Source organism: Spermophilus citellus, assembly GCF_964194105.1.
Source record: "Spermophilus citellus genome assembly, chromosome: 4".
Lineage (NCBI taxonomy): Eukaryota > Metazoa > Chordata > Mammalia > Rodentia > Sciuridae > Spermophilus > Spermophilus citellus.
Window position 1 is genome coordinate 143,436,216 of NC_138185.1, and position 20,295 is coordinate 143,456,510.

At 35.0% G+C, this 20,295-nt stretch overlaps 1 protein-coding gene across 3 annotated transcripts in view; it reads left to right on the forward strand.

Moving 5' to 3' along the window:
- AQR (aquarius intron-binding spliceosomal factor) overlaps window positions 1–20,295 on the forward strand; it is a 109,723-nt gene that overhangs the window by 1,799 nt on the left and 87,629 nt on the right. For 2 of the 3 annotated variants that reach the window (XM_081288689.1, XM_081288691.1), the window contains exons 2-4: window positions 3,071–3,127; window positions 5,710–5,750; window positions 14,708–14,743. In XM_081288689.1, coding sequence (XP_081144815.1) covers window positions 3,071–3,127; window positions 5,710–5,750; window positions 14,708–14,743 — 134 coding nt within the window. The remainder of the gene's footprint in view (window positions 1–3,070; window positions 3,128–5,709; window positions 5,751–14,707; window positions 14,744–20,295) is intronic. The other variant, XM_081288690.1, reaches the window with a different exon arrangement.

Below are 20,295 nucleotides of genomic sequence, written 5' to 3' on the forward strand. Positions count from 1 at the left end.
TTTGGAGACTGAGTAAGAAGTTTGGATTTTATTCTAAATGTTGTAGTATTTTAATTGCAATCTGATAATAATGTTTTTGAAAAATCACCCTAAAGTGTGGAAATTGGGTGAGGATGAGGAAGCAAAATTAGTAAGAGGGATACCAATGAGTAGTCTAGATAAATGGAGTCCTTGCTAATTAAGATTGAAGTAGACTGGTTATATTCTGAAGCTAAAGATAGTAGGACTTAATAACAATTTTGTGGATCAGGGGAGAAAAATTAAGAAGAGTTTGAACAAGTGGGTGAATGGTTTGGACATTTGGGGGTACCTGGGAAAGGACGTGTAGTGAGGGAGTATCCTGAGTTCTTTTCTGGCCACATTAAGTGTGAGATGTCTGTTAGACATGTAGTTGAAAGTACTGGGGCTTAGGCTGTAGCTCAGTGGTAAAATGCTTGCCTCGCATGTGTGAGGTACTGGGTTCAATCTTCAGCACTACATAAAAATAAATAAAGATACTGTGTGTTCATATACAACTAAATAAATATTTTTAAAAAAAGAAAAAAGAAAGCACTGAGAAGGCAATTGTGCATGGGAGTCCAGAACATATTGGTAAGATAGGCTTCAATATAACTTCGGGAGTTATTGACCTAACATGATACTTAAAACTGTAGGACTGACTAGATGACATTGTTTATAAACATACAACCTTTATGGTATCCTACATTAGATTTCGAAGACTGAATCTAGGGACCAGGTCTGTTTTATTCCCTAGATACTCCCATTATCTTGTATTAACTAGGCACACATTGTGTGATGAGTATTTGTTGAATGAATGAGTGATTTAATGAACAAATATACTATGGCATTAAGATGTAGTGGAAGGAATGAAGATTCTTGGTAATTGTGGGCCATGATGGCAAAATTAATGCCTAATGTTTGTCAGATACTGTTTGGGTGCTTCTGGGCTTCAAAGAAAGGTGATCCTTGTCTTGAGGGAGTTCACAGTCTTCAGATGGAGACTTTAAGAAATTTAAAAGAACTTGTCCTAGTTTAATGTGAGAAATGCCAGAGATGTGAGGGAAGTGCCTTGAGAATAGAATTTAAAATAATTTCATTTGCCTAAGGAAAGAATTTCCAGAGAGATTCTTCTCATTGAGAAAGTGCCATTTGAGATGGACTTTGAAATACAGATAGGGAAGTAGACAAATTGGTTTTCAAGATAGGGAAGACATCTTGGGCCTCAATTACTTCTCCTCCTCCTGGTCCTCTTCTGCCTCTCCTTCTTCTTCCTCCTCCTGGTCCTCTTCTGCCTCTCCTTCTTCTTCCTCCTCCTCTTCCTCTTTTGTCTCCTCCTCCTCTTCCTCTTTTTAAAATTTTTTTTAGTTGTAGATGAACACAATACCTTTATTTTATTTATTTTTATGTGGTGCTGAGGATTGAACCCAGTGTCTCATACATGCTAGGCAAGCGCTCTACCATTGAGCCACAACTCCAGCCCCCCCCCCTCCTCTTCTTTCTCCTAATTTCTGAGCATCTAGCCAGAAAAGTTGTTTTTAATTATTTATTTAATAAATGATATTGAGAGGTTAAAATTTAATTCAAAGATCTGAATTTTGTTATACTACTGTATTTTTTCCTTTTTGACTTGCAATAAGGTTTATCTTGAACAATTTGTACTGTCATAGCTATATTAAGTTGATAATGGTAAGTTTTTCTCTTATGTGAGGCTAGAGAGTTTAGGGGTAGGCAGGATGTACATGAAAGTGGTGGTATCTGAGAGATCACAGATTAGACTCCAAGGAAGAGGAAAAATTCAGAGAAAGGAGACAGGGCAAATGTTTAATAAACGTTTGCTGGATTATTAATCAAATTCCTATGTTTTGGAGGCAGTTTCAGTCAGAAGATAGGATTTAAAACATTTGTAATTTCATGAATCCATTAAAACAAGTTAGACTGAGTTTTCTTAAGGATATGGTATAAGGAGAGGATGGTTGAGTTTGTATGATGCCCAGAAGGAGGAAATGAGGATATCACAGAAGTGTTAGGTTGGAGTATGTTTGATAACTTTGAGTAAGTGGCATTTAAGTGGGAAGTTGCAATCTTGTTTTTAGAGACTTTTCCTCAGAGTCTCAACTGTTTGTGAGGCTCTGTAAGTATGCTGGCCATTAGGTGCTAAAGTATAGAATTGAAGATGTAGGTTCCATTTGCTAAATGTTGAGGTTAAGTCTGGAAGAAAATCAAGCAGTCAAATGATCACAGTATGCAAAAATGAAACTGTAATGAAGTTATTTACAAAACAAAGAGAAGGAAGTTAGAGTTATCAGGTAGGATTGAGGAAAGCCTCAGAGAAGTAAGTGGTAACATGTAAGGTGTTACTTCTTATGTCCATCCATCCTTTCATCCAACATTTATCCATCAAACATTATTTGGATGCTTCCAGTGTGCCACACACTGTGCCAAGTCACGTTTTTATAAATATATTGAGTCTTCATGCTTGCCAAAGTTTTCTGTTTTTTTAAGAGATTGTAATTTAGTTTTTAAAAAAATAATAACATGTTGTTTCTTTGATGTTATATAATCCATCTAAGTATCTGAAGAGATTATTTATATTAATTTAAATTTCCAAGTGAAACTCACTGCTGAAATATAACATACCAACTCCTATATTCTCTGTAATAACTAGCTTATAAATTAAAGGGTTTTTTTTTTCTTTTAAGATTTTCTTTATGTCTGTCTGGGTGTTTAGTAATTATATAAAGCTATATTATTAAACTCTGGTTTTTGACCTAGTCATATAGTTTTCTTAGTTCTATTTGAAGGGAGGTATAGGTAGGTATGTTTTTATTATTATTTTTTTTAATCACAATGGTAAATTGCAGTACACAGCACTACTGGCATTTCATGGGTTATGGTAGAGGATGCTACTAGCCTGCATACCCAGGTATCTGTATTGTCCCTTTAGAGTTGTTCTGTCCCCTCAGTACTAATACTGCTTTAAGAAACAGCTTTTCCTTAAATGATTTTTGTCTTCTAGCTCAACAGTGATATGAATCTATAAACTTACTGTTTATAATGTTTACTTTTACAGTTAGCATGTAAATACTGGGCTCCTCACATCAAGAAAAAATCACCTTTTGACATAAAGGTAAGAATTTTTGGTTTGCAATACTTTTCTTATGAGTAGATATGCTTTTTGTTTCTCTTTTAAATGGTTAATTCAACAAAAGCTTTCTGTATTTTTTTAATATTTATTTTTAAATATTAAAATTTAATATCTTTATTTTACATTTATGTGGTGCTGAGGATCGAACCCAGTGCCTCGTGCGTGCTAGGCAAGCACTCTACCACTGAGCCACAGCTCCAGCCCTCCATAATTTTTTTAAAAGCTAAAAATATAGCTTTTGATTATCAAACTAATAATTACTTATGTTAGAAAATTTGGAAAATAAAAATGTTACATGGGGGTGACTAGGGAAGAGTAGAGATACTTTGTACTAGACAGAGAGGAGTGAGGGGAAGGGAGGGGATATGAGAGTAAGAATGATAGTAGAATGAATTGGACACTGTTACCTATGTGCATATATGATTACATGATCTGTGTAACTCTACATCATTTATAACCAGAAGAATGAGAAGTTATACTCCATTTATGTATGATGTGTCAAAATGCATTCTGCTATCACATATAACTAATTAGAACAAATAAAAAAATTAAAATGTTACACATAAGAAAATAAAAGTCAGTACCCAGAGATAGCCTTTGTTTTTTTTTTTTTTTTTTACTTTTAGCTTTTAAAAAAATTATTCATATGTTATTTGTTTAAGCATTTTCCTGTTTATAGATTCTTAGGCTATTTTAAATTGATTAAATGACCATGTAATGAATATTTTTGTAAATATACAGAAATTTTTGTATAAGTTTTTTGGTAATTCATTTAGGATACAGTCTGTTGTTTTCTCTTTTTATTGTTAGGTTGATAAACTGAGATAAAAGTCTGCAATAATGGAAGACGGAGTGGGAATTGTTTAGTGAGGTACATGACTAAGCTGGGGAGTGATATTGCTGTATTGCTAAATCATATTGTTATATTGTGTGCAGGTACAAATATGTAACAACAGATCCCATGATTATGTACAACTGTAAGGCACCAATAAAAAAATTTGGAAAAAATAAAAGATGACTAAGAACCCGTATTTAGTAAGGGATGGACTTAACAGTTTAAGCAATTTAGAATAAGTGAAAGGAAAACTTTTTAATTGTAGGGTTAATTCTTGTTAAAATAGATTATTTAAAAGAGATTTTTCTATAAAGTAAATGTTGTTGATATATTGCATATGATTAAACAAGTAATGAAGGCTGGGCATAGCCTAGCACATGGGTAATCCCAGCAGCTCAGGAGGCTGAGACAGAAGGATCACAAATTCAAAGCCTGCCTCAGCAATGGCGAGGTGCTAAGAAACTCATTGAGACCCTGTCCTTAATAAAATACAAAGTTGGGCTGGGGATGTGGCACAGTGGTTGAGTGCCCTTGAGTTAAATCCCTGGTACCAAAAAAAAAACAAAAACAAAAAACAAGTAATGAAGACTCAAACTTTTAAGTTCTACTGTTATAAAATTGAACTATGATGCTTTAGAAACTCTTTGTGATATGAACCTCTTAACTTAAAATGTATTTCATTATTTGAACTTAAATATTTAATTTATCAATGTATTTTTGTTGTTCTGGTAATCCTTTCATCAGTAGAATATCTATAAACATGGCATATGTTAATTACTATTTTGCAGGTTGAGGGGAGGGTACTGCGGATTGAGATTGGGCACTCAACCACTGAGCCACAGCCCTAGCCCTATTTTGTATTGTATTTAGAGCCCTAATTTGTATTTTATTTCACTGAGTTGCTTAGCACCTGCCCATTCCTGAGGCTAGCTTTGAATTCTCTATCCTCCTGCTTCAGTGTCTTGAACCACTGGGGATTACAGGTGTGCGCCACCATGCTCAGCTGTTAATTACTTTTGATTATCAGCAGGTTTACTATGTCTTCCTATAACTCATCTGTGTATTTTTACATTTGTATTTGTTGGGGCCGGGAGTCCTTGGAGTAATTTTGCATAAATAATGAAAATATCCTGATGGGACTACTAGATTGAGTTTAACTAATTAGATTAAGCTTTTTAGCAATTCAACTCATATCCAGATCATTTTAGTTCATACTAGATACTTCTAGATAAAGCCATGTATGCCTATTCAGAAGAACTTCATTACAAGTTGATACTTAAAGTGATTCATGCCCTTTGTTTTATTATTTAGTTTGAATGTTGATAAAAGAAAAACAATAACAGAGAATACTCTAGATTGAATAAGACTTGCTTGATCAGTAATCTCCATCTCTGTCACCTTCAAACATTTATTTGACAAATACATTCTGTACTGTTAAGATGTTGTAGTCTTTTACGGTAGAGATTGGGTGTATTTAATGTGTGTATTTAATTTTTTACTACTAGTACAACTATTACTTTTGCTCCTCCTGATAACATTTATTAAAAGTTCATCATGTGTCAGAATTTGTATTAATTATGTACATGTTCTGTGTTATTTACAGCAACACTGTGTGGTAGTTTGTAATTTTGTATCAATTTTATTTACAGCATCACTGTGTGGTTGAAAACTATCAGGGTCTAAAAAAGTTGTTTGAGATACTAATACATTTTTGTAATTTTGGTAACAGGTTATTGAAGAAATATATGAGAAGGAGATTGTCAAGTCAAGGTAGGAAGTAGTTTAATTTTTGTACATTGGGATTATGGCTGGACCAAATTGGAGCTTGTCTGAGCTTCTGTGATTGGAATTTTGAACTTTTTCCCTCCCTTCTCTGCATTGGTCATTGGGAGTTGGTGGCCAGAGAAACTGAAGGGAATGGAGTCATAAATTATTTCTTTGCCTTTTAATTTTTGGCTAACATTACATGGATTAAATCCCATAGTTTATTTGGTTTTTGAGGAAATGTGAAAGAGTAAACGCAGAGATTCTGGTTATTTCATTATGCTAATTTCATATCATGTCTGAAAAATATTCAAAAAATCATTCTTAAAGTTATAAAATTAAGGGCTGGGGTTGTGGCTCAGTGGAGGAGCACTTGCCTAGCACATCTGAGGCACTGGGTTTGATCCTCAGCACCATATAAAAGTAAATAAATAAAAGTATTGTGGCCATCTGCAACTAAAAAATATTTTTTTAAAATTATAAAATTAAAACACATTCAAAATAATAATATGTATATATAATGTATAAAAGTATAATTTTTAAAATTGAAGAATCACTTAAAATTATTTTGGAACAATATACAAAAGGACATAACTTTCAGTAAATATTCTTTCCTGTCCCTTAATCCCCAATTTATGTGTGTATATGTATATATATGTACGTATATAAAATCTGTGTATATATCTGTTTGGTTCCCTGCCCTACCCAACACAAAAGGGTTTATACATGCCATTCTTATGATTCATTTTTCTTTTAAATTTAACAATGTATCTTACCATATATTCATCTGTATGGATGTATGCCCAATATTTTAAAAGGATGATTGTCTAAATGTTTTAATATGAAACAGAAACATTAATGTTGTGATGCTACAGATTTTTTTTTTATGTGTTTGAGTCTTAAGAGGTAAATTTTGCTAAATATTTTGAAAACAAACTTAGGGCAATATCAAAATAGGAAGCTGGTTGTTTTGTTTTAATTGGTGATTTGTGAGCCTATAGAAGTAGGTGGGTTCAAAGGCTATATTAAAGTTTTTGTTTTTTATTTGAAAAGCAATAGGAAACCAGTGAAGAGCTGTAAATATAATGGTGATATTTGAAAAGGAGAATTTAGATTTGGAGGGAGCAACAGGCAGGAAATTACTTGATTATTATAGTAGTCATGTTCAAGATAATGATAGCTTGGACTTGCAAGGAAAGTTAGAAAGGTGAGAAGTCATCAATTTGAGAAAGATAGAAGTGAAGAGACTTGATAGTTAGATGCAGTGGGTGAAGAAAATGGAGAAATGACCCCTTAGTTTTTGTTTAAGTCACTGAGTGATTAGTGGTGCCATTGCTGACATGCCATTGTTGTTGAGGTTGGGACTGGGTGAAGATCATTAGTTCCATTTTGGTTATCTTGAATTCGATTTTCAAGCCATGCAGATGGAAATGTAGAATAAGTAGTTGGGTGTCTAGGCATAGAGCTCAGGAAAGACTGATTTGAGCTTACTTTGTATCAGCCATCATTACCATGCTGAAAGTACCACAGTGAACAGCATAGAGAATGTCCTCTCCTTGGAATTTACATTCTAGCAGATAAGGGAGGTAGGGTGTGGGGAGACAGAGAAGGAACACACAGATATAATGTAGGATATATTAAGTGCTATGAATTAAAGTGTAGATAGGGCATAGTGACACAGGCTTCTATTTTAGATAGAATGATCAGACAAATCCTCTTTAAAGATTTGGAATTTGAGCAGGTATATGACAGGACTTGATCTGAGGATGAGTGTGCATAAAATTGCCTGAGGAGATTTGAAGATGAGTAGGTAGATAAGTTCTAGGAGTGAGAGTTTGTATATATGTGTGTGTATCCTTTTTTCCCCTATAATAACACACCTTTCACTGCACTGCATAGTTTTTTTTTCCTCCCATTTAAGTTTTTTTTTAATATTTATTTTTTAGTTGTAATTGGACACAATACCTTTATTTCACTTATTTATTTTTATGTGGTGCTAAGGATTGAACCCAGGGTCTTGGATGTGCGAGGCGAGTACTCTACCGCTGAGCCACAACCCCAGCCCCCCCTCCCCAGCATTTAAATTCTTGCTATTAGTATTTTCTTCCTGAAAGACCTTTTGTAGTAAAATGACTAAAAGCTACCAGTGGGTTTTTTTTTTTAAGCCACAGTGGCTGCATTATTTTTAACTGTTACTGTTGGAACTTGACATAGATTTACAATGGCACTTTTGATAGCCATTTTCTCATCTTATATACATTTTTGAATATTAAGATCAACACATAAATCGGAGTATGTGTTTAAAATGTAAATGACCAGTGTTTTAGATTAGTGCCTGAGCAAATTGTTTTGCTGAGCTATGTGGCACCTTCCATATTGGGGAAATGGCTTGATGTATTTATTAACGTATTAGTAGGCTATAAAAGTAAGCTGTATATATCCACAAGGTTCTCTTGATATGATAATTAAACTTCTCATGATATATATTGTTTGCACTCAACCCCATTTTACCCAGAATGCATCTGGGAAATAACAATTAGTTCTTAATATTCTTATAATGTAAACAACAACAAAACACTTCTAGGTTTTCAAAATTAGATAATTCCTAAAAGACTTTTTTGCTCAGTCATGTAATTAATGTGTATATGTTACATAATTGACTAATTTTTGCTATTCTTGGCATTGTCAGATTTGGCAAACTTATGTATCCAAGTTTGTAAACTATTAAAAGTTATAATTGTTATGTGTTGGGTACCAACTTTGTGCCAGCTTATTTCTAAATACCTTGCATGTAGTAGCTTATTTATCCCCACAATAACCCTAAAACACTATTCTCATCCTTATGTTGGGGATGAGGAAATTAGTACAAGGAGTTTTAATAACTTGCCCAAGATGTTTCCCAGTAGTTGAAAGGACTGTACTAACTCCTGATTCTCTGGCTTTTGTGCAATACTGTGTTCTTAAGTAGGACAAGAGTCCATTTTTTTCTAGCAATCTCTTGCACACTTTGGTATGATTATTAATCCTACTGTGAATTTATTTAATTGCTTTTTATGCTTTAAAAAATTACCTGTAGAACAATTTGCTTTACCAGTGTTTATATTAATTTTTATCTGAAATGTATAAACCCTTTTGTTATAAAATTTAGCAACAGGAAAACAAAACAAAATAGAAGGTTGCCAATATTCCCGAAGCCCCTTGCTTGTTCCTCTGCCTATGAATACTATATGCCGCAGTCTGGCTGGGCACAAAATAACCGAGCTGCCACAAAGCCTTGTAGGTTCAAACAGCAACTCTTTTTTATTCCTGAACTCTCTCCGGCACTCTACACATACTTCCCGGGAACACCCTGCCTCCCCTGGGCTCAGCGCGCCAATTCTCTCAGAACCCGGGGAGAACTCAACGGGAACTCCAAAGTAGCGGGCACCCGAGGCAGCAGGATCCGTCCTAATCCCAGCAGGATCCGCCCTAATCCCCAGAGCCTCCCTAATCCCGTAGCAGGGTCACCTTTCAACCATTCCCTCTGGCAAAAATGCCAGGCGTCATTCTGACTAAACTGTGGCTCTCAACATCTCCCCCCTTCTGTTTAATTAAACAACAAGCATGTGGCTTAGGGACCTTGCCTGTCTTAGGTTGTCCAATACTACATATGGTCCTTACCCGTCATCGGATGAGCTGACCTCAAGGCGTCAGCCTCCTGTCTTAGGTTGGTACCATTGTAATTGGATCTTACCCGTCATTGGCTACTGGTCCAACATACAGCCATACTTGTGGATAGGCCTTTGCACCAGTGGGGGGGTGAGGTTCTTTGCCTCACCTCTGTTGGCCCCCAAATTTTAGACCATCACAAGCAGAAAGGGAGGAGGATGCAAAATGCCACGGCACCAAGCCAAATGATGGCTCTTTTTGGAAAAATTGTACCACCGATGACACCATCAGCAAAGACACCCCAGCACTACCACAATTCGCTGCACCAACAGATAGTTCACAGTGCATGCAAGTGATACATAGTCCAGACAAGTTCTGCAAGCAGTTCAAAGCAGAGGAATCCATCAATATGTCCATTTCCTCCCAAAGTAAATCGACTCCTTGATTGAGCATCATTTGTTGAGTTATTATTCATTGATGCATCAGTTTATACAGTTTACTGTGATAGCTATCGAAGAAGCTGTAGTTTAGTTTTATCTTTGTCTTCACTGGCACTGGGAGGAAGATAGGAATTCTGGCAATGATGGCTAAAAAAAAATTATGTAACATTCCAGCAGGCACTAAAAGAAAGCAATTTTCTAAACAATTTACATTATCCTGATCAGAATTATTAAATATAATGAAAAGGAAAGGTAAAAGTAAACAAACAGATCTGTTGACTTCCTTTTTTGTTCACATATTAAAACAATCCTCAACAGCTGTTTACCCAATTTAAATTAAACCTTTTAAATCACATGAATAAAAAAAAAATTCGGATCCATTTTTTCATGAGCGCTCCTCATACGCACATACAGACATACAACACAAAACACAAGTGTGCACACATAACATACAACACATAAGACAATAGTAAAGGCCTTGTAGTTTTTTACAGGTGAAATCTCCATTGCAATGTTTAAAAACTCCACAGTCAAAAACTAGAACTGATCAGCAAAACATTAACCTAGGTCTGTATGAGCTCAAAAAATAAAATAGAACTTCATGATGTGGGAAAAGGCAATAATAAAATAGATATTGAAAAAAAAGCATCCTGGTTACCACCTGGGTTTGACTCTTCTTATGATATCCCATCCTTCTTCCTGTAACTTGCATATGAGTCTGAAGGTATTCCCACAAGTAAGCCTCAAGGTTTCTTACATTTGAAATAGGCCTTAATGGTGTTCATTATTCATAAGCCTCCAGGTGTGGGAGAATCACTGTCGCAGATGTAAGAATAGCTAAACTGGAGTTCTGAATATCAGCTGTTATGGATTTGAGCCAAATCATCTTCTTTTTGGTCTGTAGAAATCGCTTTAGTTAATCTTTCTGGAATCCAAATCAGCTGCTGTTCTCCCTGTGGAAACACATAGACAGACACCTGACTCTAGACAATCACTGGGTCAGGACCTTTCCATTGTCCTGTTAGAATATAAGTACATTTTAATAGTTTGATGAGCTCTTTCAACTATGCCTTGTCCCTGTAGATTGTATGGGATTCCTGTTAAGTAAAACATTAACTGATTTTTCTTCAGGGATGATGTTCCAAAATATCCTATATGCATCCTTTGGAAATTTAAAGATCCTTTTAAATTCAAGTCTTCCAAAAGCATTTTGCCTTAGTTTTTAGAATTACTTTAGTCCTTTTAATTTTTTGATGTGGTTTTAAACCAATTTCCTTCTAGTTTAATGTTTTCTAAATTGGCTCTTGTCTATAAATTTTAACACCCTCATCTGAGACTTCTAATTTGATGGGCTTTTTGAAAAAAATTACTAATAATCTTTTTGTTCTTCTATTTTATCCAATATTTGACTTTAAACTTTTCTCTTTTACCTTTTTCTATCTTGAATGTCTGTATCTAATAGTTGTCTTAGCTTTTTGTATTTTTTATCTGAAATACCTTTATTTGACATTTTTAACCATTTTTTATCTTGTTTCTATCTTCTAGTTTTCTTCTAAGGTTTGTGCATTCACCCTTAGTTGCTTTTTTTCCTCCTAGTTTTTTTTTTTTTTTGCTTCCTATTTTGTGGGTTTAAAATTCTTGTCTTCCTACATCTTTTTTTTTTTTTTTTTTTTTTTTACCTTTCTGTACTTTTGTCTTTAAAGTTTTCCACTTAAATTTTTTTTTTTTTTAAAGAGAGAGAGAGAATTTTTTTTAATATTTATTTTTTAGTTTTCGGCAGACACAACATCTTTGTTTGTATGTGGTGTTGAGGATCGAACCCGGGCCGCACGCATGCCAGGCGAGCGGGCTACTGCTTGAGCCACATCCCCAGCCCCCACTTTAAATTTGTAATCTTCTTTATCCAAATTGCTTTTATCCTATTATCTTCCCATTTTCATGTTTTTTTTTTTTTTAAGTAATGCTTTTAAGATTAAATGAAGGCTTCGAATGAAGCCTTTCCTCTGCCATGAAGGCATCTTAACCACCTTCAATTTAACCTTTTAAAGCCTTTTTGCAACTTATTTAGACATTTTACAACTTTTTACTTTACCACACAAAGATTATCTCATCTAGAAACATTTTTTTCAACCTTTCATATTAAAATATATTTCCACATCTTGAATCTTTTTATATCTCTTTTCTAGCCGTTAACCCTTTTTATAAATTCACATTCTGAAACAACCCTTATAAAATTTCTGAATTTAGACAAATTACTCCACTTTAATAAGATGAAATACTTTCATGTTTTTTATGGTACTATAATACTATAATTGAAACCCAACTGAAACTTTTTATACTCTTTGTATATAAATTACACCTGATAGAATCTTAACTCTTAGTAACCTTGTTTCAGCAAAGACACAGACGCAAAGCAATATTAAACCTTTTTTTCATTTACCAATTTATGAAAACACACATAATGCTTAAATATATTACCTTATGGAACTTAATAAGTAAAGAGTACTTGATTTTATATTTAGTGGTTGATGTTTCAACACTTTAGCTTTGTAAATTAATCAGATGTCTGTAAAAACCAAGATCTTAGACAAGTGTAGTAAACAGAATTAGCCATCCCTTTCTTGTTGAAGAAAAATATTTTTACAGGATACCATGATGGTCCCATTGTGATATATTCAACAACTCCTCTTTAAAAAGCCATGGGCTACATTTTTGTATTGTATCAACATATGCCCTAACTGTTCTTGGTATTACTGGGGTGCCTCCTTCCTCTAACAATTTCTCTTCCTCTGGGGCGAACAACTTCAAACCTTGAGCCAAACATTTTCCCCACTTTGCCTAAGAAAGTTCTAGGGACAGGCAACTTGAAATAAAAACAAAATACATCAAAACAAGAATACATTGGTTTTTGAAATGGTCACCCATTCTTTCTCTCTCCTTCAGGGGCGAGCAATTTCACTTACCTACAAGCTTCAGGCGCTCCCCATACGGGCCACCAAATGCCGCAGTCTGGCTGGGCACAAAATAACCGAGCCGCCACAAAGCCTTGTAGGTTCAAACAGCAACTCTTTTTTATTCCCGAACTCTCTCCGGCACTCTACACACACTTCCCGGGAATACCCTGCCTCCACCGGGCTCCTCACGCCAATTCTCTCGGAACCTGCCAATTCTCTCGGAACCCGGCAAGAACTCAGGGAACTCCAAAGTAGCGGGTGCCCAAGGCAGCAGGATCCGCCCTAATCCCAGAGCCGCCCTAATACGGAGCAGGGTCACCTTTAACCATTCCCTCTGGCAAAAATGCCAGGCGTCATTCTGACTCAACTGTGGCTCTCAACAACTAAGTTTTGCCTGTTTTTGAACTATAAGTAGAATCATAGTATATATTCTTTTGTGACTGGCATCTTTTGTTCACAGTTATTTATTTTTTAATCATCTATATAATAAACTTAGAAGTAGATAGTTCAGAAGTTCATAATGTCAGTACCCTTGTCACTGTGTTCAAATAATTTTTTTGGCTTTCCCTGTGTGATTACCAGGAGGCTGTAGCCCTCCAGACCCCATGTTTGTTTGTTTGTTTTTATATAATTTTATTAGTTATAAATGGCCATAATACCTTTATTTTATTTGTTTATTTTTTATTTGGTGCTGAGAATTGAACCCAGTGCCTCATACATGCTAGGCAAGTTCTCTACCACTGAGCCACAATCCCAGCCCAGATCCCATATTTTACATGGCTATATCCCAAGAAAAGAAGCAGGAAAAATTATGGCAGCAAAGGAATTTCCCTTTGCATGTCCTCCCTTTTTTTCTCATATGATTCAGTTATTGATACAGTTAATGGACCTAACTTGTTGTATATAAATTGTCCAATTTTGGAAGAATTTAATGGAATGTATGTTAAGTTTGTGGCACAGTGTTGGGTACATTGTATGCTTGCTGTCTGTGAATATTGATAACTTACATAACTGGAACTTTTCATACTTACCTTTGAAGTTTTTCTGAAATGATTTCTAGTGCCTTTCTTGTACAGCTTTAGTTAGGCTGGAGATGTAGAGTGTGTCACTCAAGGTGTTCCATCCACTCTTCTGCCTAGCTGGCTCTAGAAGCCGCTAATACCTTGATAGTGTTCTATCTTTGTATTTTTGCCTATAGTAAAAATCTTCACTTCATTCTCAGCAAAGTTCTGTGACATTATTTGCTCAGTGAAACTATTTAAGAGCTCAGAAATCAGTGGAATACGATTTTGACAGGATAATGGTTTTCTGGAATACTAAATTTATAATTCATATACATTTAATTTTCAAGCTGGAAACTATTATCTAGTGGCAGTGTTCTGTTCTGGGTAGTTTATTTCCAATATTACAAGAGGATAAAACTAAATTAGTGGCATTTGAATTTGCCTTTGGAGAGATACCCCATGACTGTAGTATCAGCTATTCATATAAAACAAAAGTACTTGTGTTATAAAAAGGCAGTATAATGAAGAGAAAGATCTGGTAATCCCTACAAAGTATTTTCTAATATTTTAGGTTCACTGTCAAGACTAATGACTATTTGACTTCCAAATTTGCGACATAGATCGATATGCCCATGAAATAAAACCATGATGGTCGATGCTTAAGAAGTTGTTCAGACAGACCTGGGGGTATAGCTCAGTTATAGAGTACCTAATATGTGTGAGGCCCTTGTACAAGTTGTACAGGTTGGCCTTTGACAGTTGTGATCTGATATGACTTATCTTTAAAATAAAAGATTCCAAAATCTATTTGCATTAAGAACTCTGCAATATTTTGTTTTCTATTTAAACATTTTATTTACTTTAGTTTATTAAATAATAATAATTTTATATAATTATTTTTATTTTTATGTTTTTAGGTTTGCCATCCGAAAGATAATGCTATTGGAATTTAGGTGAGTTAAAAGGAAATTACTTTAGCTGGGTATGGTGGCACATGCTTGTATCCCAGCGGCCCAGGAGGCTGAGGCAGGAGGGTCAAGAGTTCAAAGCCAGCCTTAGCAACTTAGCAAGACCCTAAGTGACTCGGCAAGATCCTGAGTTGCTGGGAAATACAAAACAGGGTTGGGAATGTGGCTCAGTGGTCTGAGTGCCCCTGAGTTCAACCCCCCCTTCCCCCAAAAAAGAAATTACTTTGATGAAGTTAAAGATAATAATGTGATTTAAGTCTTAGCCACTTTTTAAATGTATCTCCATGAGCAGTTAAGAAAATAAGTCTATCCACTTACAATATAACTTATCTTGCACAAGGTAGAATACATACTTACCTTGCACAAGGACCTGGGTTCAGTCCCCACCACCAAAACAATAAACAAGAACAACAAAAAATAAAGAAAATAAATTTGTGGGGATTTATATTTTTGTGATTGGTTTATTTTGGTTATATATGTATCTTTTTTCCCAAAGATGCCCTGTTACCAGAAGAACTTGTATTTTGCGGTGTTTCACACTGCATAAGGTAGCATATGCTGAGCAGTTTCTGTCTTGCTTGGTTTGTAGTGATCATTTTGAATAAATTGGGGATATATTCTATAGCCATTTTTTTTGTCAACCTAATGTGTTGTTCCCAATGCATCATTATTCAACCTATCCACTGATAACATAAATATTTCAGATAAGAGAGAATGAACAACTTTAAATTGTGAAGTTAGATTAGATCATGTTATACACTAGGTTTGGCCAGTACACTGTAAATAACAGCCAGGATTGTTTTTGATAATAATATTTACCATTTATTGAACTATTGCCTTGTGCTAGGCATAGTGTTAAACATTTTTATTTATAGAGTACTCAGTAGCAGTCCTGCAAAGAAAGTATTATCCTTTCCATTTACCAGAAGAATCTGGGATCAGAGAGCTGAAGTAATTTATTCAAGATATTACAATGAAGTAATTGGGAGATCTGGTATGTCAATGTCTAATGCCAAAACTCATGGTTTTTCTACTTCTGTCTACCTGTTGAGATCTGGTTTCCATCAGAGGTCAGGGCTTCGGTATATATAATATTTATTCTCTATGTACAGTGATTTAATCCTTATAAAAATGGCATGAAGTAGGTGGTCTTATTCTTAAAGAAGGAAATTGAAGTTTATAGTTATTATTTAAAGTAAGTTGAGGTAGTTACATACTAAGAACTGTATTATAATATGATCTCATTAAATCTTCACAGTAACCCCATTTTGATCATAAAGGAGAACATTGTAGGCTAGAAATTAGACCCTACCTAGTCCTTAGATAAATATGCCCTTTCCATAGTGTCACATCACCTTTCAAAAGTTAGCCAGCTTTTTGTTGCTCTAACAAAATACCTGAGATAATCAAAAGGGTTTATTTCGATTCATGGTTTCAGACCATAATTGCTTGGCCCTGTTTCTTTAGACCTGTGGTGGCATAATAAATCATGGTAGGAACACATGATGGAACAGGTGTATTCACCTTATGGCAGCTGAGAAGCAAAGAGAGAGGAAGGCACTAGGGTCCAATATCTCTTTCAAGGGCATGCCTCCAGTGATCTAACTTCCTTCCCCTAAGCCTCACCTCCTAAAGGGTTAAGGATCTCCCCATAACACCACAGGCTGGATTCCAAGCCTATAAAACATGGTCTTTTGAAAGCTATGCAAGATCCAAACTATAGCAAATCAAAAGGATAATGTTATGCAATTAAGATTAAGCAGACATCTAGAGTAAAGACACCAGGAGGACATGAAGATTTTTTTTTAATTCTTTTTAGATATACATGACAATAGAGTGTAGTTTGACATATTATACATACATTTTGGAGTACAACTTATTCTAACTAGGATCCATTCTTGTGGTTGTACATGATGTAGAATTTCATTGGTGGTGAATTCATATATGAACATAGGAAAGTTAGGTCTGATTCATTCTACTGTTTTTCCTATTCCAGTCCTCCTTCCCTTCCCATTTTTCTCCTTTGTCTAAGCCACTGGCAGGATGTGTTTTGTATAACAAAACACACTGAAATTATCAATGACAGTTAAAGATTTTTAGTAACTGAAAAAGTGGGTTGTTGTCTTTAAGGAACTTTTGTGTATATCTTCAATGTAAGAATGTCAATTTCTCTGTACCAGTCTCCAGACATAACCATTCTAAAGTTTGTAATAAAGAGTAATTTAGGGTGTCTTGGTGGAGCAGAAAGTGAGATGGCATGAAGTTAGCTGAGTACTAGAAAGTGAATTGAGAAAGGAGGAAGTGAGTGTTCTGTCTAGAGTTCCAGTGAGATAAGAGTCTTGTAAAATGTAGCATCTTATTTGTTGTCATGGAAGCATTGCAATATCCTCTGAACAAAACCCTTCCCACAAAACAATGACTGGGGATGCAGAGGCAGCAAGTTCCTGTTACTCTGAGCTTCTCAGAGGAAACAATGGGTTTATGAAACAAAGGGTCACAAAGTTACTGTTTCCAGTTGACCTCTCACTTTTCTTAAAAGATGTTTCAATAAAAGCATCCTCTCCTTTTGTGAAGGCAAAAAATAATAATAATAATAAAATAAATAAAGTTTTCTGTTGATGAAATTCATAGGAAGGATGTACTATTATATATGATATCAATTGCATTTGGTGTAACTGCTAAAATACTATCCGTGAATAACTGAACAAATCTTTAAGTTTGGAGAAAGAGGTGTAGTTTGGAGTCAAGGCCATGTCTATTATATGAGGCCAGACATTGATTATTGCCTTTGTTTCTTTGTATGAAAAATGTAAAGAATAAGTTTTGAGTTTGTTCTGCTCAGAACAAGACATTACTATTAGAAATGATGGCAAGCTAATGAAATCCCTGGGGCATCTGGCAGAAATAAATATGAAGATACTTTGGAAGGATGGGTATTCCAACCATTTTGCAAAATACTTGTACAGATAAAAAAACCTGATAAAGGTGAGTTCGCAGTCCAAAATTACAAAGAAGATTAGGCCAAGCAAGAGTGAACAACAAAGAACAGACTGAAATCTTCCTTCTCCCAAATATCTTTGGATAATTAAATACTTGATACACGCTATAAAATCTTTTTTTGTTTGTTTTTTTGGGTACTGGGAATTGAACCCAGGGGCACTTTACCACCATAGAACTACATCCCCTGTCCTTTTTAAATTTTTGTGTTTAGTTGTAGATGGACACAGTACCTTTATTGATTTATTTATGTGGGTGCTGAAGATTGAACCCAGTGCCTCACATACGCTACGCGAGAGCTCTACCACTGAGCCACAACCCCAGCCCCTCCCTTGTCCTTTTATATATATATTTATTAGTAACAGGGTCTTACTAAGTTGTTTAGGGCCTCACTAAGTTGCTGAGGCTGGCTTTGAACTCAAAATTCTCCTGCCTCAGCCTCCCAAGCTTCTGGGAACACAGGCATGCATCACTATACCTGGACATACTGTCAATTTTTTTTGTTTAAAATTAGTGTGGGTATAAAAGGAGAAATAGAATATATGATCAAGAAATAAGACATTAAGAATGAGCAGACTTCAGGATAATGGAAATAAAAATCATTGAGACTCAAAAACTCAGTGGGAAAATTTAAATATCAAATTAGATATAGCTAAAAAGAAAATTAGTGAACTGCAAGAGAGATCTGAGGAAATTAACTAGAAAATAGCAAAGATTAAGAGTAACAGAGAAATAGAGGCTAGAATGAGGTCTAATAGGAGTTTCAGAAAGGATTCAGAGAGGTGAGAAAGTGGCAGTTTAGAAGAGATGAACATTAAGAAATTTTAGAAATTCTAGATTTGAATTTTAAATTTTAGAAATTTAGATTTGAAACACAAATCTTTTAAACTCCAGAAATATAGCAAATCATAAACAGAGCCACTGCAGAACAATAAAGATAGAATGAAGATCTTAAAATTTGCTGGAGGGAAAAGACATTAAAGAAGAACAAATACTTGATTATAGACTTCTCAATTGTAGTAATGAATATAATGGAATGAGACATTCCATTGTCCTGGGTAGTGGGGAAAATATCACCATGCACCTAGAATCCTGTGCCCAGCTTAATTGTTATGAAATTAATGTCAAACAAAGATAGGTTAATACACTATTGATGACAGACATTCTAAAGGATATAATTCAGGATAAAAAAATTTAAACTTGTAAGAAAGGAATGCATTGAAGATACACCTATTTATGATATAGCACTCAAGTCTCATATTCTTTTGACCATTATTTTACTAAAGTTGTTACAGATTAACCAAGAAGGATTGCTAAAGGTCCATGGAAATACTGATGTAGATAGACTTTTAAAAAAATTTAATTTAATTAGTTATACATGACAGTAGAAAGCATTTATGCACTTTGATACATATATGGGATACAAATTCATTTTTCTGAGTGTACATGTTGCAGAATCAAATTGGTTATGTAGTCACATATATACATAATGTCTGTTTCATTCTGTTATCTTTCCTATCCCCACATCCCCTCCCCTCCCATGACTTCCCTTTAGCTAATCTAAGGTAACTCCCTGGTGTCCCCTCCCCCCCCCAACTTACTGTGAAGTAGCATCCGCTTATTAGAGAAATTATTTGGCCTTTGGTTTTGTGGGATTGGCTTATTTTGCTTAGCATGATATTTTCCAACTCTAACCATTTACTGGAAAAATGCCATAATTTCACTCTTTAAAGCTGAGTAATGTTCCATTGAACATATATACTACATTTTTTTATCCATTCATCTATTGAGGGACACCTAGGTTGGTTCCATAGTCTAACTATTGTGAATTGAGCTGCTATAAACATTGACGTGGCTGTGTCATTATAGTATGCTGATTTTAAGTCCTTTGGGTATAAACCAAGGAGTGAGATAGCTGGGTCAAATGGGGTTTCATTCCCAGTTTTCTGAGGAATCTCCATACTGCTCTCCATAGTGGTTGCAACAATTTGCATTCCCACCAGCAATGTATGAGTGTACCTTTTTCACCACATCTTTGCCAATATTTATTCTTGCCTATATTCTTCATGATTGCTATTCTGACAGGAGTGAGGTGAAATCTTAGAGTAGTTTTGATTTCCATTTCTCTAATTGCTAGAGATGTTGAACACTTTTTCATATATTTGTTGATCAATTGTATTTCTTCTCAATTGTATTTCACTGAAGTGTCTGTTCAGTTCCTTAGCCAATTTTTGATTGGGTTTTGTGTGTGTGTGTGTGTGTGTGTGTTAAGTTTTTTTGAGTTCTTTATGTATCCTAGAGATTAATGCTTTATCGGAGGTGCGACATAAAAGGAAGTAGAAAAATTGTAGAATCTAAAATGATTATCTGTGTGTGCATATGTGTGCTTGAAACGTTATGCATATGTAATGATTGAAAGCAGGAGCCAAAGTCCTGCTTTTTGCCAGCTATGGTGGTACATGAGCATAATCACTCTATTTGGAAGGATGAGGAACACAAGTTTGAGGTACCTGGGCAACTTGGGAAGACCCTATGGCAGA